Source organism: Drosophila ficusphila, unplaced genomic scaffold (assembly GCF_018152265.1).
Source record: "Drosophila ficusphila isolate 14025-0441.05 unplaced genomic scaffold, ASM1815226v1 contig_412, whole genome shotgun sequence".
Classification (NCBI taxonomy): Eukaryota; Metazoa; Arthropoda; class Insecta; order Diptera; family Drosophilidae; genus Drosophila; species Drosophila ficusphila.
The window spans coordinates 6,088,041-6,102,086 of NW_025064326.1; the positions used below are offsets into that span (position 1 = coordinate 6,088,041).

At 38.6% G+C, this 14,046-nt stretch overlaps 5 protein-coding genes across 13 annotated transcripts in view; 1 reads left to right on the top strand and 4 right to left on the bottom strand.

Annotated features, from left to right (window-relative positions):
* LOC108089823 (GTPase-activating protein skywalker) overlaps positions 1–3,315 on the top strand; it is a 39,748-nt gene extending 36,433 nt beyond the window's left edge. For all 9 annotated transcript variants that reach the window (XM_043207954.1, XM_017188230.2, XM_017188232.2 and 6 more), the window contains 3 exons: positions 102–260; positions 408–628; positions 696–3,315. In XM_043207954.1, the coding sequence (XP_043063889.1) occupies positions 102–260; positions 408–628; positions 696–837 (522 nt within the window). In that variant the 3' untranslated portion in view covers positions 838–3,315. The remainder of the gene's footprint in view (positions 1–101; positions 261–407; positions 629–695) is intronic.
* On the bottom strand, positions 3,069–4,950 carry LOC108089824. Its single transcript, XM_017188237.2, has 3 exons — positions 4,655–4,950; positions 3,846–4,004; positions 3,069–3,780 (listed from the first exon to the last, which is right to left on the bottom strand). Exons 1-3 carry the CDS (start codon positions 4,722–4,724, stop codon positions 3,557–3,559), a joined length of 453 nt encoding a protein of 150 aa, XP_017043726.1. The 5' UTR covers positions 4,725–4,950; the 3' UTR covers positions 3,069–3,556.
* A 256-nt stretch (positions 4,951–5,206) lies between these two features.
* Positions 5,207–7,044, bottom strand: LOC108089791. Its single transcript, XM_017188186.2, has 3 exons — positions 6,634–7,044; positions 6,293–6,466; positions 5,207–5,720 (listed from the first exon to the last, which is right to left on the bottom strand). The coding sequence occupies exons 1-3, from the start codon at positions 6,683–6,685 to the stop codon at positions 5,503–5,505; spliced, it is 444 nt and encodes a 147-aa protein (XP_017043675.1). The 5' UTR covers positions 6,686–7,044; the 3' UTR covers positions 5,207–5,502.
* A 506-nt stretch (positions 7,045–7,550) lies between these two features.
* LOC108089783 lies at positions 7,551–10,175 on the bottom strand. The gene is made up of 3 exons (XM_017188178.2): positions 10,021–10,175; positions 9,788–9,961; positions 7,551–7,924 (listed from the first exon to the last, which is right to left on the bottom strand). The coding sequence occupies exons 1-3, from the start codon at positions 10,079–10,081 to the stop codon at positions 7,716–7,718; spliced, it is 444 nt and encodes a 147-aa protein (XP_017043667.1). The 5' UTR covers positions 10,082–10,175; the 3' UTR covers positions 7,551–7,715.
* Positions 10,176–12,103: 1,928 nt separating this feature from the next.
* On the bottom strand, positions 12,104–13,873 carry LOC108089989. The gene is made up of 3 exons (XM_017188490.2): positions 13,683–13,873; positions 13,140–13,316; positions 12,104–12,444 (listed from the first exon to the last, which is right to left on the bottom strand). Exons 1-3 carry the CDS (start codon positions 13,741–13,743, stop codon positions 12,236–12,238), a joined length of 447 nt encoding a protein of 148 aa, XP_017043979.1. The 5' UTR covers positions 13,744–13,873; the 3' UTR covers positions 12,104–12,235.
* Between the last annotated feature and the right edge of the window lie 173 nt (positions 13,874–14,046).

Sequence of the window (14,046 nt, forward strand, 5' to 3'; positions counted from 1 at the left end):
TGGCTAATTGCTACCCCTTTACTCGTAGTTGTAGCCGAGTTAAAGCCTCCAATCGATTGAGATAACAAGAGCTAACAAGAACCGTATTTGTTTTCCCATAGCTGTTCACGCTGTGGTCCTGGCTGCCTGTGCGGATAACAATGTACCAACCGGTGCTGCTCTACACCACCGAGGAGCACGGCTGCTCATTGACCACATTCTACGTCCGGGTGGAGCAGCACGAACCCACGCTGCTCATGATCAAGACGTGCAATAATGAGGTGAGTACTTGATTTCCATAAATAACTTAAATCACTACCTTGAATGTCAAGGGGTCAACGTAACTGAAATTTTATTGCTCTGATAAATTAATTTATTATTTTAATTTCAAAAATGAATTGAATTTACTTATTTGATTCTTGCTTCAGGTATTTGGTGCCTACTGCTCCTCGCGCTGGTTTGAAAGGAACGTGAAGGATGACAAGGGCCAGCGACAGGCCTACTTTGGCACCGGCGAAACCTTCCTGTTCTCCCTGTTCCCGGAGCGAGCCAAGTACCCATGGGTGGGCATCGAGGGCGACAAGGATCTGGGACACAGTTCCGAGCTGTTTATGGCGGCCGACTCCAAGATGATTACCATTGGAGGAGGGTATGTTGTGATACTCGTAATTTTACCCTCCTATTTGCTAATTAAATTACTTTTTTTTTGTAAACAGTGAGGGTCAGGCCATCTGGATGGACGAGAACATACGGTTCGGCAAGACGGATAGCTGCAAGACCTTCAACAATCCACCGCTGTGTCCGTCGGGCGACTTTGAGATTCGGGTGCTGGAGGTTTACGGCTTCGTGGGCATCTAAGAGAAAACCTATCCTCAGTCTGACCGATATTGCCCGCCGATGATCAAGTGCTCAGCCAATCTGCTCGACCTTCCCCCCGCGTTTCCTACACCCACTCAAACACCTACAGATTGCTTTCGTTTCCGCCATTATTGGCGGACGCTGATGATGATACCAAGATGAGAAAATGTGTAAACATTTATAAAAGCTTATTTATAAATATGTATCGAAAGTGGCCAAGCAGCAGCAAACGCCGCCGTCGTCGTGTTAATGTTTAATGTTAATGAAAAAAAAGAAATGCAAAACTAAAACAAATTATATATTATATAATGGAAATACTCTGTGAGTTCATGTTTCAAAACGCAAAGCTTTGAAATTACAATACCCTAGTTGTTATAACCCCTTTACATATATATACATGATATCTATACAAGCATATACATAATGAATTATACTAGAAAGTGTACATCTAAATGTAAAACGTATTTCTATAGCCATGTACCGCAGCAAAAAAAAAATATTCCTTAAAAATCGAAAGCAGAAAAACAACACCTGAAAACTTGGGCTGCAACTTCATTATTGTTTATTAGCGTTATTATTTCATTTAGTTTATACAATATGTATTTTTTCTTTCTGTAAACCAAATTTACTGACTTGACTGAATTCGTTATAAATGTTATTAATATTATTATTGCTATGTGTATAGAAAGTGTAACTTGTAAATTGCATTAAAAACAACCGAATGTTTCTGAAAGTTGTCTCCCATTTGGTCGCAAAAAATATAATGATAAAGCAAAACCAAACATCTTTCGATTAGTGCTGCTGCTGCCGCCAACGATATGCTCAGATACAACAGATATATACCATAGTTATATAGCCCCAATTGATTAATATAAAGCTTATGCCCTTAACCAGCGGAAATTGTAGTCGCTTCAAAGTTCAAAATGAGAAAAGGGAAAGATCAGGAATTGGACAGCTCTCGCCCATGTGCAATTGATCTCAAAGCGAAAAACGAAAACGAAAAACAAAGAAATGTATTACAAGTTGAAGGCTACATAAGTAGGCATAAACAAAAACGGAGAACAATCAATAATTATTTTAAGATTCCATTCCATTTTCAATACCAACGAAATTCTTTGCTCACCTCCACCCAAAAACTGCACGTACACAAAATTTTTGCACATTTTTCTAGTCAATTTTTATGTTTAACAAAAAGAACATGGTGTGTTTCCTCCAATTTCCCCCAGACTCAATTCCCATATGCCTTTGAGTGACTGTAGATTCCGCTGGCTTATTGATCGTTGCACTACACAAGCGAATTGTTACAACTTAATGGAAGAACCACAACGAAAATTGAGGCGTAGGGACAGTAGTGGCCACAGATTGCAGTTAGGACTCTCCAACCATTACATTGTGGAGCTGGTACTCCACAAATCCCCAACCCTATCCCACACTCAAAAAAAAAGAGATCAAAACCTCCATGAAAACCAATGTCACCTGCAATCTGTGGAATGGAAAGAGCAGCAGTGGAACGGCAAACTAAATATGAATAGTTTTTAGGTTTTAAACAAACTCTCTGTGTTGTTGTTACTATGATTCAATGTATATGTGTACGCAGCATTATATAACCGAACTCAACATTATATAACCCAACTACAAATAGTTGAACAAGTTGATCCATACAAGGCAAAAACAAAAAAAAAAAAAGAAATAATGAGAAAAGCAAATCTGTTTGTTATTTGTTTCCGAGTGTGAATCGCATTGAAACAATAGGTTTTACTATATTTGGTTGACTAATTCTTACACGCCGATAATATGAATTGTTGATAGCTTAAGCTTAATTCGGAGCGTGTTTGGCGAGGATTGTTTGTGGCATTGACGAGGCAGTTGATCCCGCGGGATTCTCGGAGATTCCCCGGGGAATATGCCAACTTGGACAGTATTTGGTAAAGCAAAAACAAACAAAGTCTTTTGTACATAAATTGTGTTCTATCTGAATTGTTCTCAATGTGTAGTTTAAATACGATATCTTGATAAATATCCATATATTTATATTTGAATGTTATTTATGTGTAGCCCAGAAAGTGACACGAATATTATCCACAGCTAACACCCATACAAATGATTAACCAACGTGTTGACTATATACCTACATACAATAATTTATACAAGAAACTGGAAATATATGTAAATCTAGATGTGTTTGACGATCAACAAGTATATTGATTAAAAATTGAAACGGCGATCGTGTGTATCGATTTTGAAATGTTATTTTATTTAATTTATGCATATTTTGTAATTTATAAATCCTAGTTACACATACTTACATACACACGCGCGGATATAAAGTAGGAGACGAGTAAATTTTATTCAATAAATTATATTAAATCAAACAAGAATAATTATATTATATAAAGATATATGTATGTTAAATCATTTTAGTGGATGTATAAAAACAACGGAAACAAAATCAAATAAAATGAAAATTGAAAAAAAAAATACAGCTTTGTTGGTTTTTAGCCATGCGAGTGATAGACATTTAAATTTTTTTTGACTTTTTAAGTTCTTTTTTGTTAGCAAGGTTTTTATTCTTAGGAACTTGTAATAAACTGTTAAGGCCACGAACTTTTCTACGAGTATTAATAATCCAGTTAGTTGTACACATCAATTTAACATACAATACTCGAGTATATTTTGGGTAATATGATAAATTGAAAAATGGTCGCCTCTCCATTTTTTCCTAATTGGTAAACAGGATAAGCAAACCAAGGGCAGAAAGGACTCCAACCAAGGATAGTGTGATTTTTCGTGGAGCTGCGTTACACAGATCCGTGTCGCAGAGGGCGCATCCCAGGAAGTTCATATAGGGCACCACCGGATCCGGACCATCATCGCAGTTAATGCTTATTGGCGAGGCGTCGCCAAAGTAACATGCTCGTCGCACAAATCGCGTTTCTCCAGGCACTGCCAAAAAAACAGGAATTGGTTGGGGTATTTCTTAACCTAGATTCCCGAATAGATATACTTACTGCCCTCATGGTACTTGGTGAGGCAGGTAGTTGGGGCACCTGGGGCTCGTATGCTTGCCACAACTTCGCAGTCCGTCGTGGATATGTCATCGCCCACAAACTGCTCCCCGCACCCTGGATTATTGACGGAATCGCATTCGTAGCAGGTAATGGCCCGAGCTGATGACGACATGCGTAGATATGTGTGTCAACGCGAAAAAACACAGAGAAGAAAACAATGGACCGAAATTGTATTCAGAACGTGTATATCTTAATACGTAATTTGTATACAAACATTTACTGTTCACGGGCGATAATATTGTCCTTCGAACAAATTGTATTTTTAAGCTGGTTGGTATGGGATGTGAATAAAACTTAAGTTTGCTGTGGGACATTAATGTGTGTTGAGAGTGTAAAAACATTTTTAAAATACAATTTGTAGCTTATCTCAATTCAACTGATTCGCTAAAAAACCAACGAAACAAACAACAAATTTTAACTTATTTGGAAAGGAATTTTATTCCTGATAATAATAAAATTATTAGTTTCTCTTAATTAAACTGATTCACTGAAAAAACCAACGAAATAGTAGATTACTTGGAACATTCAATTCTTACAAATTTTAACTTATTTGGAATGGAATTTTATTCCTGATAATAATAAAATTTTTAGTTTCTCCTAATTAAACTGAATCACTGAAAAAACCACCGAAATAGTTGATTTCTTGGAATTTCCAATTCTTACAATTTAAATTTATTTGGAAAGGAATTGTATTCATGATATTTATAACAATGTGAATATAATTTAAGGTGCAGGAATGGGATGCCCACCTGAGCTGGCCAGCGTGACGAGCAGAAAAAGCGATAGGAGCGCGCGTAGAGGAGCCATCGCCTTCGCCATCGTACCGCCCCCGAAAACAGTTGAACCCACTGTTTAGCGGTCGCGGTGAGTCAACAGCTATAGCGATATAGCAATGCCGATACGTGCGCGAATACAGATGTTGTCTTCTCAGCTGCCGGACCGATTTGAATCACATGATAGACCCGCTATATAGCCACGAACCGCCGACAACAGACTACCGACCGCCGACTCGAAGCGTTTCGCACACGCGACTGAACGCAACTAAACTAGATGAGCGAACAATCGTATTCAGAATGTGAATTTGATGTTCAGAACAGATTTTCACTTCTGCCTCGTTTGCATTTTCCTGGCTAACGCGCGTGTTGACATTGTGGCCAACGACGAGGTGGATTTCCAAAATATATAACAACAGGTTTCGCCCATCCCATCGAATCCCATTCCATCGCATCGCCTCCTTCGCCGATCCATTTGGATCAGGGAAAAGTTCATTAGTGGCATTTGAACAAATAAACAAATTGGCGTTCTGTGTAAAATTAGTTTTTATTAGTTTGCATTCGGATCGTTCGAAATTTGTTTGCCAGCTTTTCGGCTCATGTCGGCTAATGTTGCTCATACGCCATGTTTGCCGATGATTGGCCATTAATACAGTGGGGTAGATTGTGAGTTTTGGCTTAATTGGGGGTGCTGTGTGGACTTTGTTAAGTGATAGTTTTGGACCTTGTTGGAGTATAGCTAAATTGAACTAGGTTTACTTAAGTTATTGTGCCTTTTATTGTGCGTTTCGTGCCCCACATTATTTTAGTGTCTTCCTGTCATTTCAGAGTAGCTGATGTGCCAAGAGAAACATTAGCAGACTGGCGAGAATTCTCCACTTGTCCACTGCGCTCTCCGCCCCATTGCAGTAGTCCTCGTCGTCGCACACATGACAACTGGCGTTCTGCACCGCCGTCAGTGTGGGATCCATTTTGCACCACACGTCGGTGGCATTCACCTCGCCGAAGTAGCAGCCCCTAACGATCTTACGCACGCCATTTTCTGCGGAAGGAAAACATTTAGTTAGTCTACTTTAAGGCTGAGTTATCATTAGAGAACATGTTTTATGCGTTCCATTTTTAATGGGATTATACGTATTGTTCGAGATATCAAAAGATTTCTGGTAAGTCTATGAAAATATTTTGAAATAAGGTCGCAGCTGTTGGAATGTGTAGAAATTAAGCATAACTATTTTGTTTGCGTCACAAAAAAACTATTTTCATAATTAAATCTGAATGGCGTCCTTAATATGTGTTTACACTTTAATCTGTATCATTAATTTCCATTATTAACGAACATGGTTTATTGTTTAAATAAGGAATGAAACGGATACTCATCGTTTTTAAAACCTGTTCTTTTTCATTTTGTTTTTAATTTTGACTTAAAGCACTTAACAAATGATACTTTCTCTAATAAGGTGATTGCCTTTTAAAATTGTAAATAACTTGGTGTGCAGTTAAACGGTCATAAATCACTTCAGACTGCCATTAAGCAAACAACTATATTTTATTGGCTTTTGGTGAATGAAAGAACTATTTTTGCAACATTGTGAATACTACGGCAATCTAACTTACCCTGGAAGACCCGTTTCAGGCAGGCCGTGGCATTCACGTTGAGCAGATCGTTCTCCAGAAATCTCGGCGGAGCGATAAAGGCGCAGTCGTATTTGAAATGGTTCTCGACTGCGAAGTCCTCGCCGCAACTGTCCTCGTAGACGGATTCGCAGGCGTAACACTGGATGGCGTAAGCTAATGGCATTGGGATAGATAGATAGAAAGACCAGAGACGCCTCTTATTTATGGCACAAATGAGATCAGACAGACAGCCGACTCGTCGGCAAACACAAAACTCAAAGCGAAAAGTAAAAGAATCGGAAAAGCAATTCAAATCCAAATCCAAACAGACAAAAACAAACCTGAGGCCAGCAGCGAGATGAGCGCGCCAAACAAAAGTAAATAACGCCGCATTGTTAATGAAAAACGAGAATTGGGTTTGGTTTTTTCACCTTTTCCGTTTGCGTTTGGATTTTGTTTTATTTGATGGTTTTATGGAAAATAATTCAAGTGGCGCGCTTATTTTTAACTCTGCTCAGCGCAATTGAAACGATCCGCACGAGATTTAAATATAAAATGTATATCTATTGTGCATAATACGTATGTCCAATATAAATGACTTCAATATATTTTGTTTGGTTTCAGACCGTTAGGAAAATAAAATGTAAACACGCGTTGCCAATTTTCCCCTGAGTTTATTTCGATTTTCCCCGATTTTCCCGGCTAAACACCAAGAGCCGCCTGTCAGTCGACGTCCGCAAACGAAATCGAACTAAAAGAATGCTAAAAGCATATTCCAAATTCAACTCCTTGCCGCTTTTCTCTTTGGCAGTTCCACGTTCTCTTTTTTCCTGCGAGGGCAAAACTAAAGGCCATTTCGCCTGGCGTCATCACTCAGCGTTTTAATTTGTCTAAATTTAATGAACATTTTGTGTTTTACTCATCAAGTGAGTGGAGATTTGCCGCCGAATTTATAGCACACATGTGGGAGGTGCCGGGGGAAAACTGGGAGTGTATGGCCGCGCCACCGAGGAAAATCACAGAGAGAGCTCTTCAGCTTTTCCCGCCGTTCTATTATCGTCGGACAAGAGAGTTCCAAAAAATAAAAAATAAAAATAAGAGCAGCACGAGAGGTGTTATGGGTGAGGAAAACCTTAAAGTGAGGCCAAACACGAACGTATCTCGCTGTTCTCCAACTCCTCGATTATCTGTTAAAAGCAGCAGTTAAATAAAGCAAAGTAATTAAAATTCTATAGAGTGGGCAATAAAATAAATGTCATTTTAAATAAATAAGTGATATTTATTGTGACAACAAATTGCTGGAAAGGTGTATAACAATTCAAAGAGATTCAAGTGTGACTAAAGCAGATCCAATTATGGCTTTTCAATAAGCAGACTCGATATGTGTTAGGTGGTTCAGCTAACATCAATAAATGCATCATATTTAGGCCAGCAGACGAGCCACTCCGAAGAACAGAACGATGACTCCGGCAATGGGAGCCATGGAGGAGGATCCGTTGCACTCGTCCTTGGCGCAAACTTCGCAGCTCAGAAGCTTGGGCAGATTGAAATTGGGATCAGTTTGGCAACCGGTCTGCGTGTTCGTGATGTCGCCGAAGTAACACGACCTCACGATCTGGGGAACTCCAGGCACTGCAAAGAGGTAAATTTAGATTTAAAAATTAATACAAAAATGTATAAAGAAGTTCTTCAGAGTTAATTAGAAATTACTTTGGTTGTACCTTTTATAGGTTATTTATCAAAGAACAATTTATTTGTATTTTATTTATGAAAATTACAAAAGTTATGGACTTAAGAGTAGTGAACTTTGGTCCATTTTTAGCAAACCCATATTTTGTTAACTTGGAAAGGGTATCTAAGATTCGGATCTTAAAAGCTAGTTTCCTTTCTTGTCTTTACCTCATAAAGCATGATAATCGGTTGTGTTCCATTATGGCTTTAAAGTTTATGTAACCCCTCAGGTTTTTGGTAATTAAGATTAAATATTACGACATTACACGGCGCTGTGCATACTGATGTGTGCGGAAATAAAAATAGAGGAGACCATTCCAAAAAATATTTTCAGTTTCTCTCTCGTTGAGCTTTGACTTTTACGTGCTCGGATTTTCAATTTATTTCGTATACAAATTTTCCATATGCAACACAACGTTTATTTCATTTCAAAACAATCTATGTTTTTGATCTTTAGCTGGCCAATAAAAGCTCAATGTAATAAAAAACGAGCTAAAAATTGTGTTCGGATAGTATAAGTGACATTTAAATATTTAATGGGTTGATAGTAACAAATATTTCTGTATTGCCTAGATCCGTAAGCTGAACACGAACACAATCGATTACTAAGTAAACCAATGATCGATATTTATATATAATGTTTATTCCAGTAAAGTGTTTGTATGTCAGCAAGTGAAATTAAAATGGCTGTAGATTCAATAAGCCCATTTTTATATATTGCTCTATTGTTCTCCATTTATTCTCAATTAATTATTATTTTTTAAGTAATTAAAAAGTATCTGCTGATGAATCTCCCACTAGCATTTTTCTTATTCATGCTCTTCTCACACAATATTATATGATTGAAATGACGCCGTGTGAATACTTCTATAGCTGTGACTAACTTGTGGGCTGGCTGTGATGCCATTTGTCAGCCAGTTAATTACAGCCGCCACTCCCTTGCCTTTTTGCAATAAGAATCGAGACGCAGTCGAATGTTAATGCAATTAACAAACAATTGCCGGGGCGATTTTGCGGTCAGCGAGCATAAATACTCCTCCGATCCCCCAGAGAAATCTACGAAAAACCACTTGATAGAACCCTAGTGAACATTTGTGCCTGACAATTGCTGGGCAATCAAGCAAATTGCCCGAAAGCGGTGAGCAAATAACTCAAATAGGTATCTCTTTATAGGTATCTGGTGTTTATAAATTTATAATGAAGAGAACATATTGCTTGGGGACTAATTTCCATTTATATTTTGTGATTAAGGTCTCTGGTGCAACTTGCAAAACCAAGGGTAATGACTAATAAATCAAAGTCTCAGTGAAAGTGTTGAGCTGGGAAACAAACAGATTATTCTTATCTGTACCTCATAAATATACTTCCTCTGTTCATCATGCGTTGTTCCCTTCATAATCAACATGCAATACATATCAAGCTGGAAAGCATCCAATAAAGACTTGAAGATCTTGAGCATTTCTAAATATACTTCAATGTTCAAACTTTCGATTTTGTCTTCGCAAATGATTGGAATTTAAATATATCAAAATAATTGCCTTAAAAAATGTAACGTTACTGATGGGATAATTAAATCCATAATTAGATTTATTCACTTGCTTTTCAAGGGTAAAAGTGACAAGACTGTTAGCTATTCTGTGCCAAAAAAAGGTGCAGCCCCAGTTAATTTATCATTTGAAGTCGCCTTAGTGAAGATGGTCACGCGTGGTCAATCGATACGATGAGATCACGGTTATTAAATGCGATCTGAATCTTGTTACTTACAGTCAAGCGTCTGCTTCATGCAACCGGTGGCATTGCGAACCGGGAAGAAGTTCTGCAGGAATCGCGGAGGAGCCGTCTTGGCGCAGTCCAACAGCAGACTCTTGTCGGCCCTGAACTCCTTTCCGCAATTGGAATTGGTCACCGAATCGCACTGATAGCACTTGAAGGCATAACCTGCAATTTGATGATTGGAAGATCAATTCGGAAGGGTTTTATGCCGCAGAATCTCCTACCAGTGCAGGCCAACGTGGCCAAGACGGCGATGGCCAAGATCAGTTTAACACTCGATACCATTTTCACTTTTAAAAATCTACTTTTATGAACTATTCTTTAATTCAAACCTTGACTGCACGACGGCTGGCGAGCGTTTGTGGGCTTCCATTCAGCGTCCAAAAGCGTTCAGTCCGTTGACCATCTTTCTACTCAGTTGTTTTCCACTCGGAATTTCACTCGCTTCAAATCAAGCTTCCACTCAAAACGACTTTGAGTGGCTTTTTGTTTTTGTGTACGTTGCGTGTTTGAATTCTGCGTTTTTCAATTTGTATAGAAGCTGCCACAATGTTTTCTCTCGCAGCATTTGACACACAAACGGTAGCATATATACATAAATATAAAGAATTTTTGCCGACTTGTTTGGGGTGATGTCAGCCGTTTTGGCTAGTTGCTTATTTTTGTTTTGTTTTGCCACTCGGATGGGAGACCTATTCCGACGCTCCCAAAAAATGCCGAAAAATCACTTTTTTCGCCTCTTTTATTTTTATTTTGGAGTATTGTGTAATCGTCATGAGGTTCTTATGCTTCGCTAGGGTAATAAATTTTGAATGTCATGTAGGTTCAGATCCCTGGAATCGTCATCGCGCTTAAACCAGTTGCCATTGCTTTTTCGATTCTAATGCGCAGTTCGAACAACATTCGGATATTTCACTCGTTCTCATTGTTTTGCAAATTTCAGCAATTAACAACGTTCTGAGCTGTCACATAACGAAGATCGCTAACTTATCGTAAAGCTGGAGCCCTTTGATTCAGCTATATACTATATGTAGATATGCATTCATTTGTCAGAAAATTTGTCACTTGCTTTCCGTAAAACCAAAAAAAAAAACGAAGATTGTGGATTATTCTCAACGTAAAGGAATTTTATCTTAACAAAACTAAAAATAAAAATCAAGAGAAATATGACTTTTATCGTATGTTTCAACCCCTCCTATTCCAATGCCTTTTTAATTAGTTCCAATTGCATTTTTGGTTATACGTTAATTGTCCCCCTATATAGTCAGTATAAAATTCAACGCCTAATTGAATTATGGTCGACTCATATTGTTTATTTTTTTAGCCAACGGTTCGTTTCTTTATATTTCCAGAACATGGAACGACACTCGGTTAAGTGACTTTCCCACAAATTTCTATTTTCTTCAATTAAGTAATTCCTTAATTATGCTAAACGAGTTTGGGTTAATTGGGGCTTGGCGGGGGGCTGAGTGTCTTCGGATGTTGCAGCTTCCAGTGGCCTCTGACCTCGGATGCCGGGGACTGGAGTTCCTTGAACCCAGCTGATCTGCATTTAACACTTTGTAAACTCGCCTCCGAAGGGTAGAAGAATTACTGAAACTCGACATGCAAATGAAATTGAACCCAATTATGTGTAATTAAGCGGGCAGACAAACATAAATCCCACTTCCCGCTCGAAAAAGAGGGGAACTGTGAGACGTTTTACAAATTTCGGTGCTCATGTGGGTGCACATACTAATTAGGTCCCAGGTGTTTCGCACTCCAACCCCAGAAAAGTGAAAAAGATTCAGTTTCTGTTTCGTTGTGGCTCCGAGTTCTGAGTCATTGAACTGCATCTTGAAATTTATTATTATTTAATGACTCTACTGAAAATGAGTCCTCCGTACAAATTACGATTTCGAGGGGTCTGCTGTTTTTTCTAAATAAGATATAATTGGGAGGGAGTTACTCATGTCGGCTCGTCTGATGATTTACAAGGGCTAGGCCGAAGTTACAAAGTAAATAAACTAGTAATGCTTTTTTTCCAATGAGTTTGCTAGTACAGAAAACGAAACCGCAGAAAATAAAAATAACTGAAATATGGATGAATAATATTGTCCCTTTTTATTTGTTTTCCTGAAAATGTTGAACCGAAAAAAAACGATTTCCGTTCAAAGTTAACTTTTACCCAAGAAAAAATGGTTAAACCTCATGCATCAGATATTCATAAAAATCAGATCAGATAGAAAATTGTAATTTTCTTAACCTTTGGTAAGCGCTTTTCTTCCCTTTTTCCCCAAAAATAATACCCAAAAATCCACAAAATTATTTGGTGTACTGCTAGGACAACCTTCTGTCCTTCGTTTATTTTAAAATTAAATTTAGAGCAATTTACACAGAATAAAATTGATGATCGCTAAGAACATTTAGGAGAAGTGTGAACTACTGGCTAGTTAAGATCTAGGCCAACAGGCGGGCCACTCCGAAGAACAGGACGATGGCTCCGGCGATGGGGGCCAGGGAGGAGGATCCGTTGCACTCGTCCTTGGTGCAGACATCGCAGCCCAGTTGCCTCACGAAGGGCAAAGAAGGATCCGACTGGCAGCCAGCCTGCACGTTGCTCACGTCCCCGAAGTAGCAGCTCCTCACGATCTGCGGATGTCCGGCCACTGAAAGAAATAAGAGCAGAGTGTTTGGTTTGCGATGAGCAATTGGGCCAACAACTTTCTCGACTGGGGATTACTAAATGAACCGATTGTTCACTCCGCCATTCGCACTTGTTAATTGTTTACTTGAGTAAATACAAGTATTTGACACTGCTATTTATTGTGCCAAAAAAGCAAAGCACCACAATTCGTTTTAAAAATAAATATATATATATTTACAGACAGTATTTGTTCATTTTCATGTGTGATCTCATCACGGCTCTCTCTAAATTTCTTGTAATTGATTAGCCTTTCTTAATTGACAGGGTTCAAAGCAGGTTTTGCTTTTCGAAACAATCATAATATTTATGGCGCTATATCTATCTGCCTTGCAAATCATTTCATAAATGCAAATCGTGCGAAAGCGAAAAGCCTGCGGCATTCAATCCCCATCTCGTCACTGCTATTATTATTGTTTATGCGAACCTAAATTAAGCTCTCATTTTGATGTAATTACAAGAAAACAAGTCGCAAAAAACGTGACGAGAATCACGTCCAAAGGAAAAAGTAAAATTTGACACGAAGATATTTACGCATGACATCAGACTGTGACTCCTCTGATTTCCTCTGATGATCTCAGGGCTTTTGTATACAATTTGGGGTCGTAGCTTTGGCTATTTCTAGTTCGCAAAAATGTATTCTGGAGCCTATAAACTTACCGCTCTCGAGAGTCTTCTTCATGCAGCCAGTGGCGTTGCGCAGGGGGAAGAAGTTCTGCAGATAGCGAGGGGGTCCAATCCGAGAGCAGTCGATAAGCAGGGATTCATCCTCCTCGAACTTCAGTCCGCACTTTGGCATTGTCAGGGACTCGCACGAATAACATTTGATGGCATAGGCTGGGGAAGGAGTTACGATAGAGAATGGATTAGAAGAAAAGTATTTCTGGGAATATTTAAGAAGATCTACATTTTTACGGATTTTTTAATCTATTATTTAAGTGCTTTATCAAAACCGAAAATCTAATAATTTAATGCATTGAAAAGAAAAGTCATTAATGTTTTAAATGTAATATTTTGAAACCGTTCGTTGAAAATACAAAAGAAGAATAAGTTGGCAAAAGTTTTTATGGTTTTCAGATTTCTCTTAGCACTTTAAAATAACCGAAAATCGAATTATAAATCTTAAAATTTTCCGCGGACTAGCTCTCCTTGAACTCCTTCGGAAAAACGGTTTCCACTGCCCACACTTTCAACTCAACACACCCGAACAAGCCAGACTGATCATAACGGCCACGGCCAAACTGCATTTCAGAGCGGACACCATTTTCACTGGCACTTCTACTTCGGTGGAAAATGCGTTTCGGAAAATGAAATTATTTGAAGTGTGAGGCACGAGTATCAACCGCTTTCAACGAGGTCTGCAGCACGTCTGAAACTGTTGAGTTCCAGCAGCAACATCGCCGACTTGACAGCAATCGCCCCTAAAAAAGTGGCTCAATGCTCAACGCTCTCGAAATGCGTTTTCGGTTTTTGTTTTGAGTGAAAATGTTGTTTTGATATGGGGGCTTATTTCGACTGTTTTTTCTTTTTGGCTCTAGAAAACCGGTTCTTACAATTAGTTGTTGAA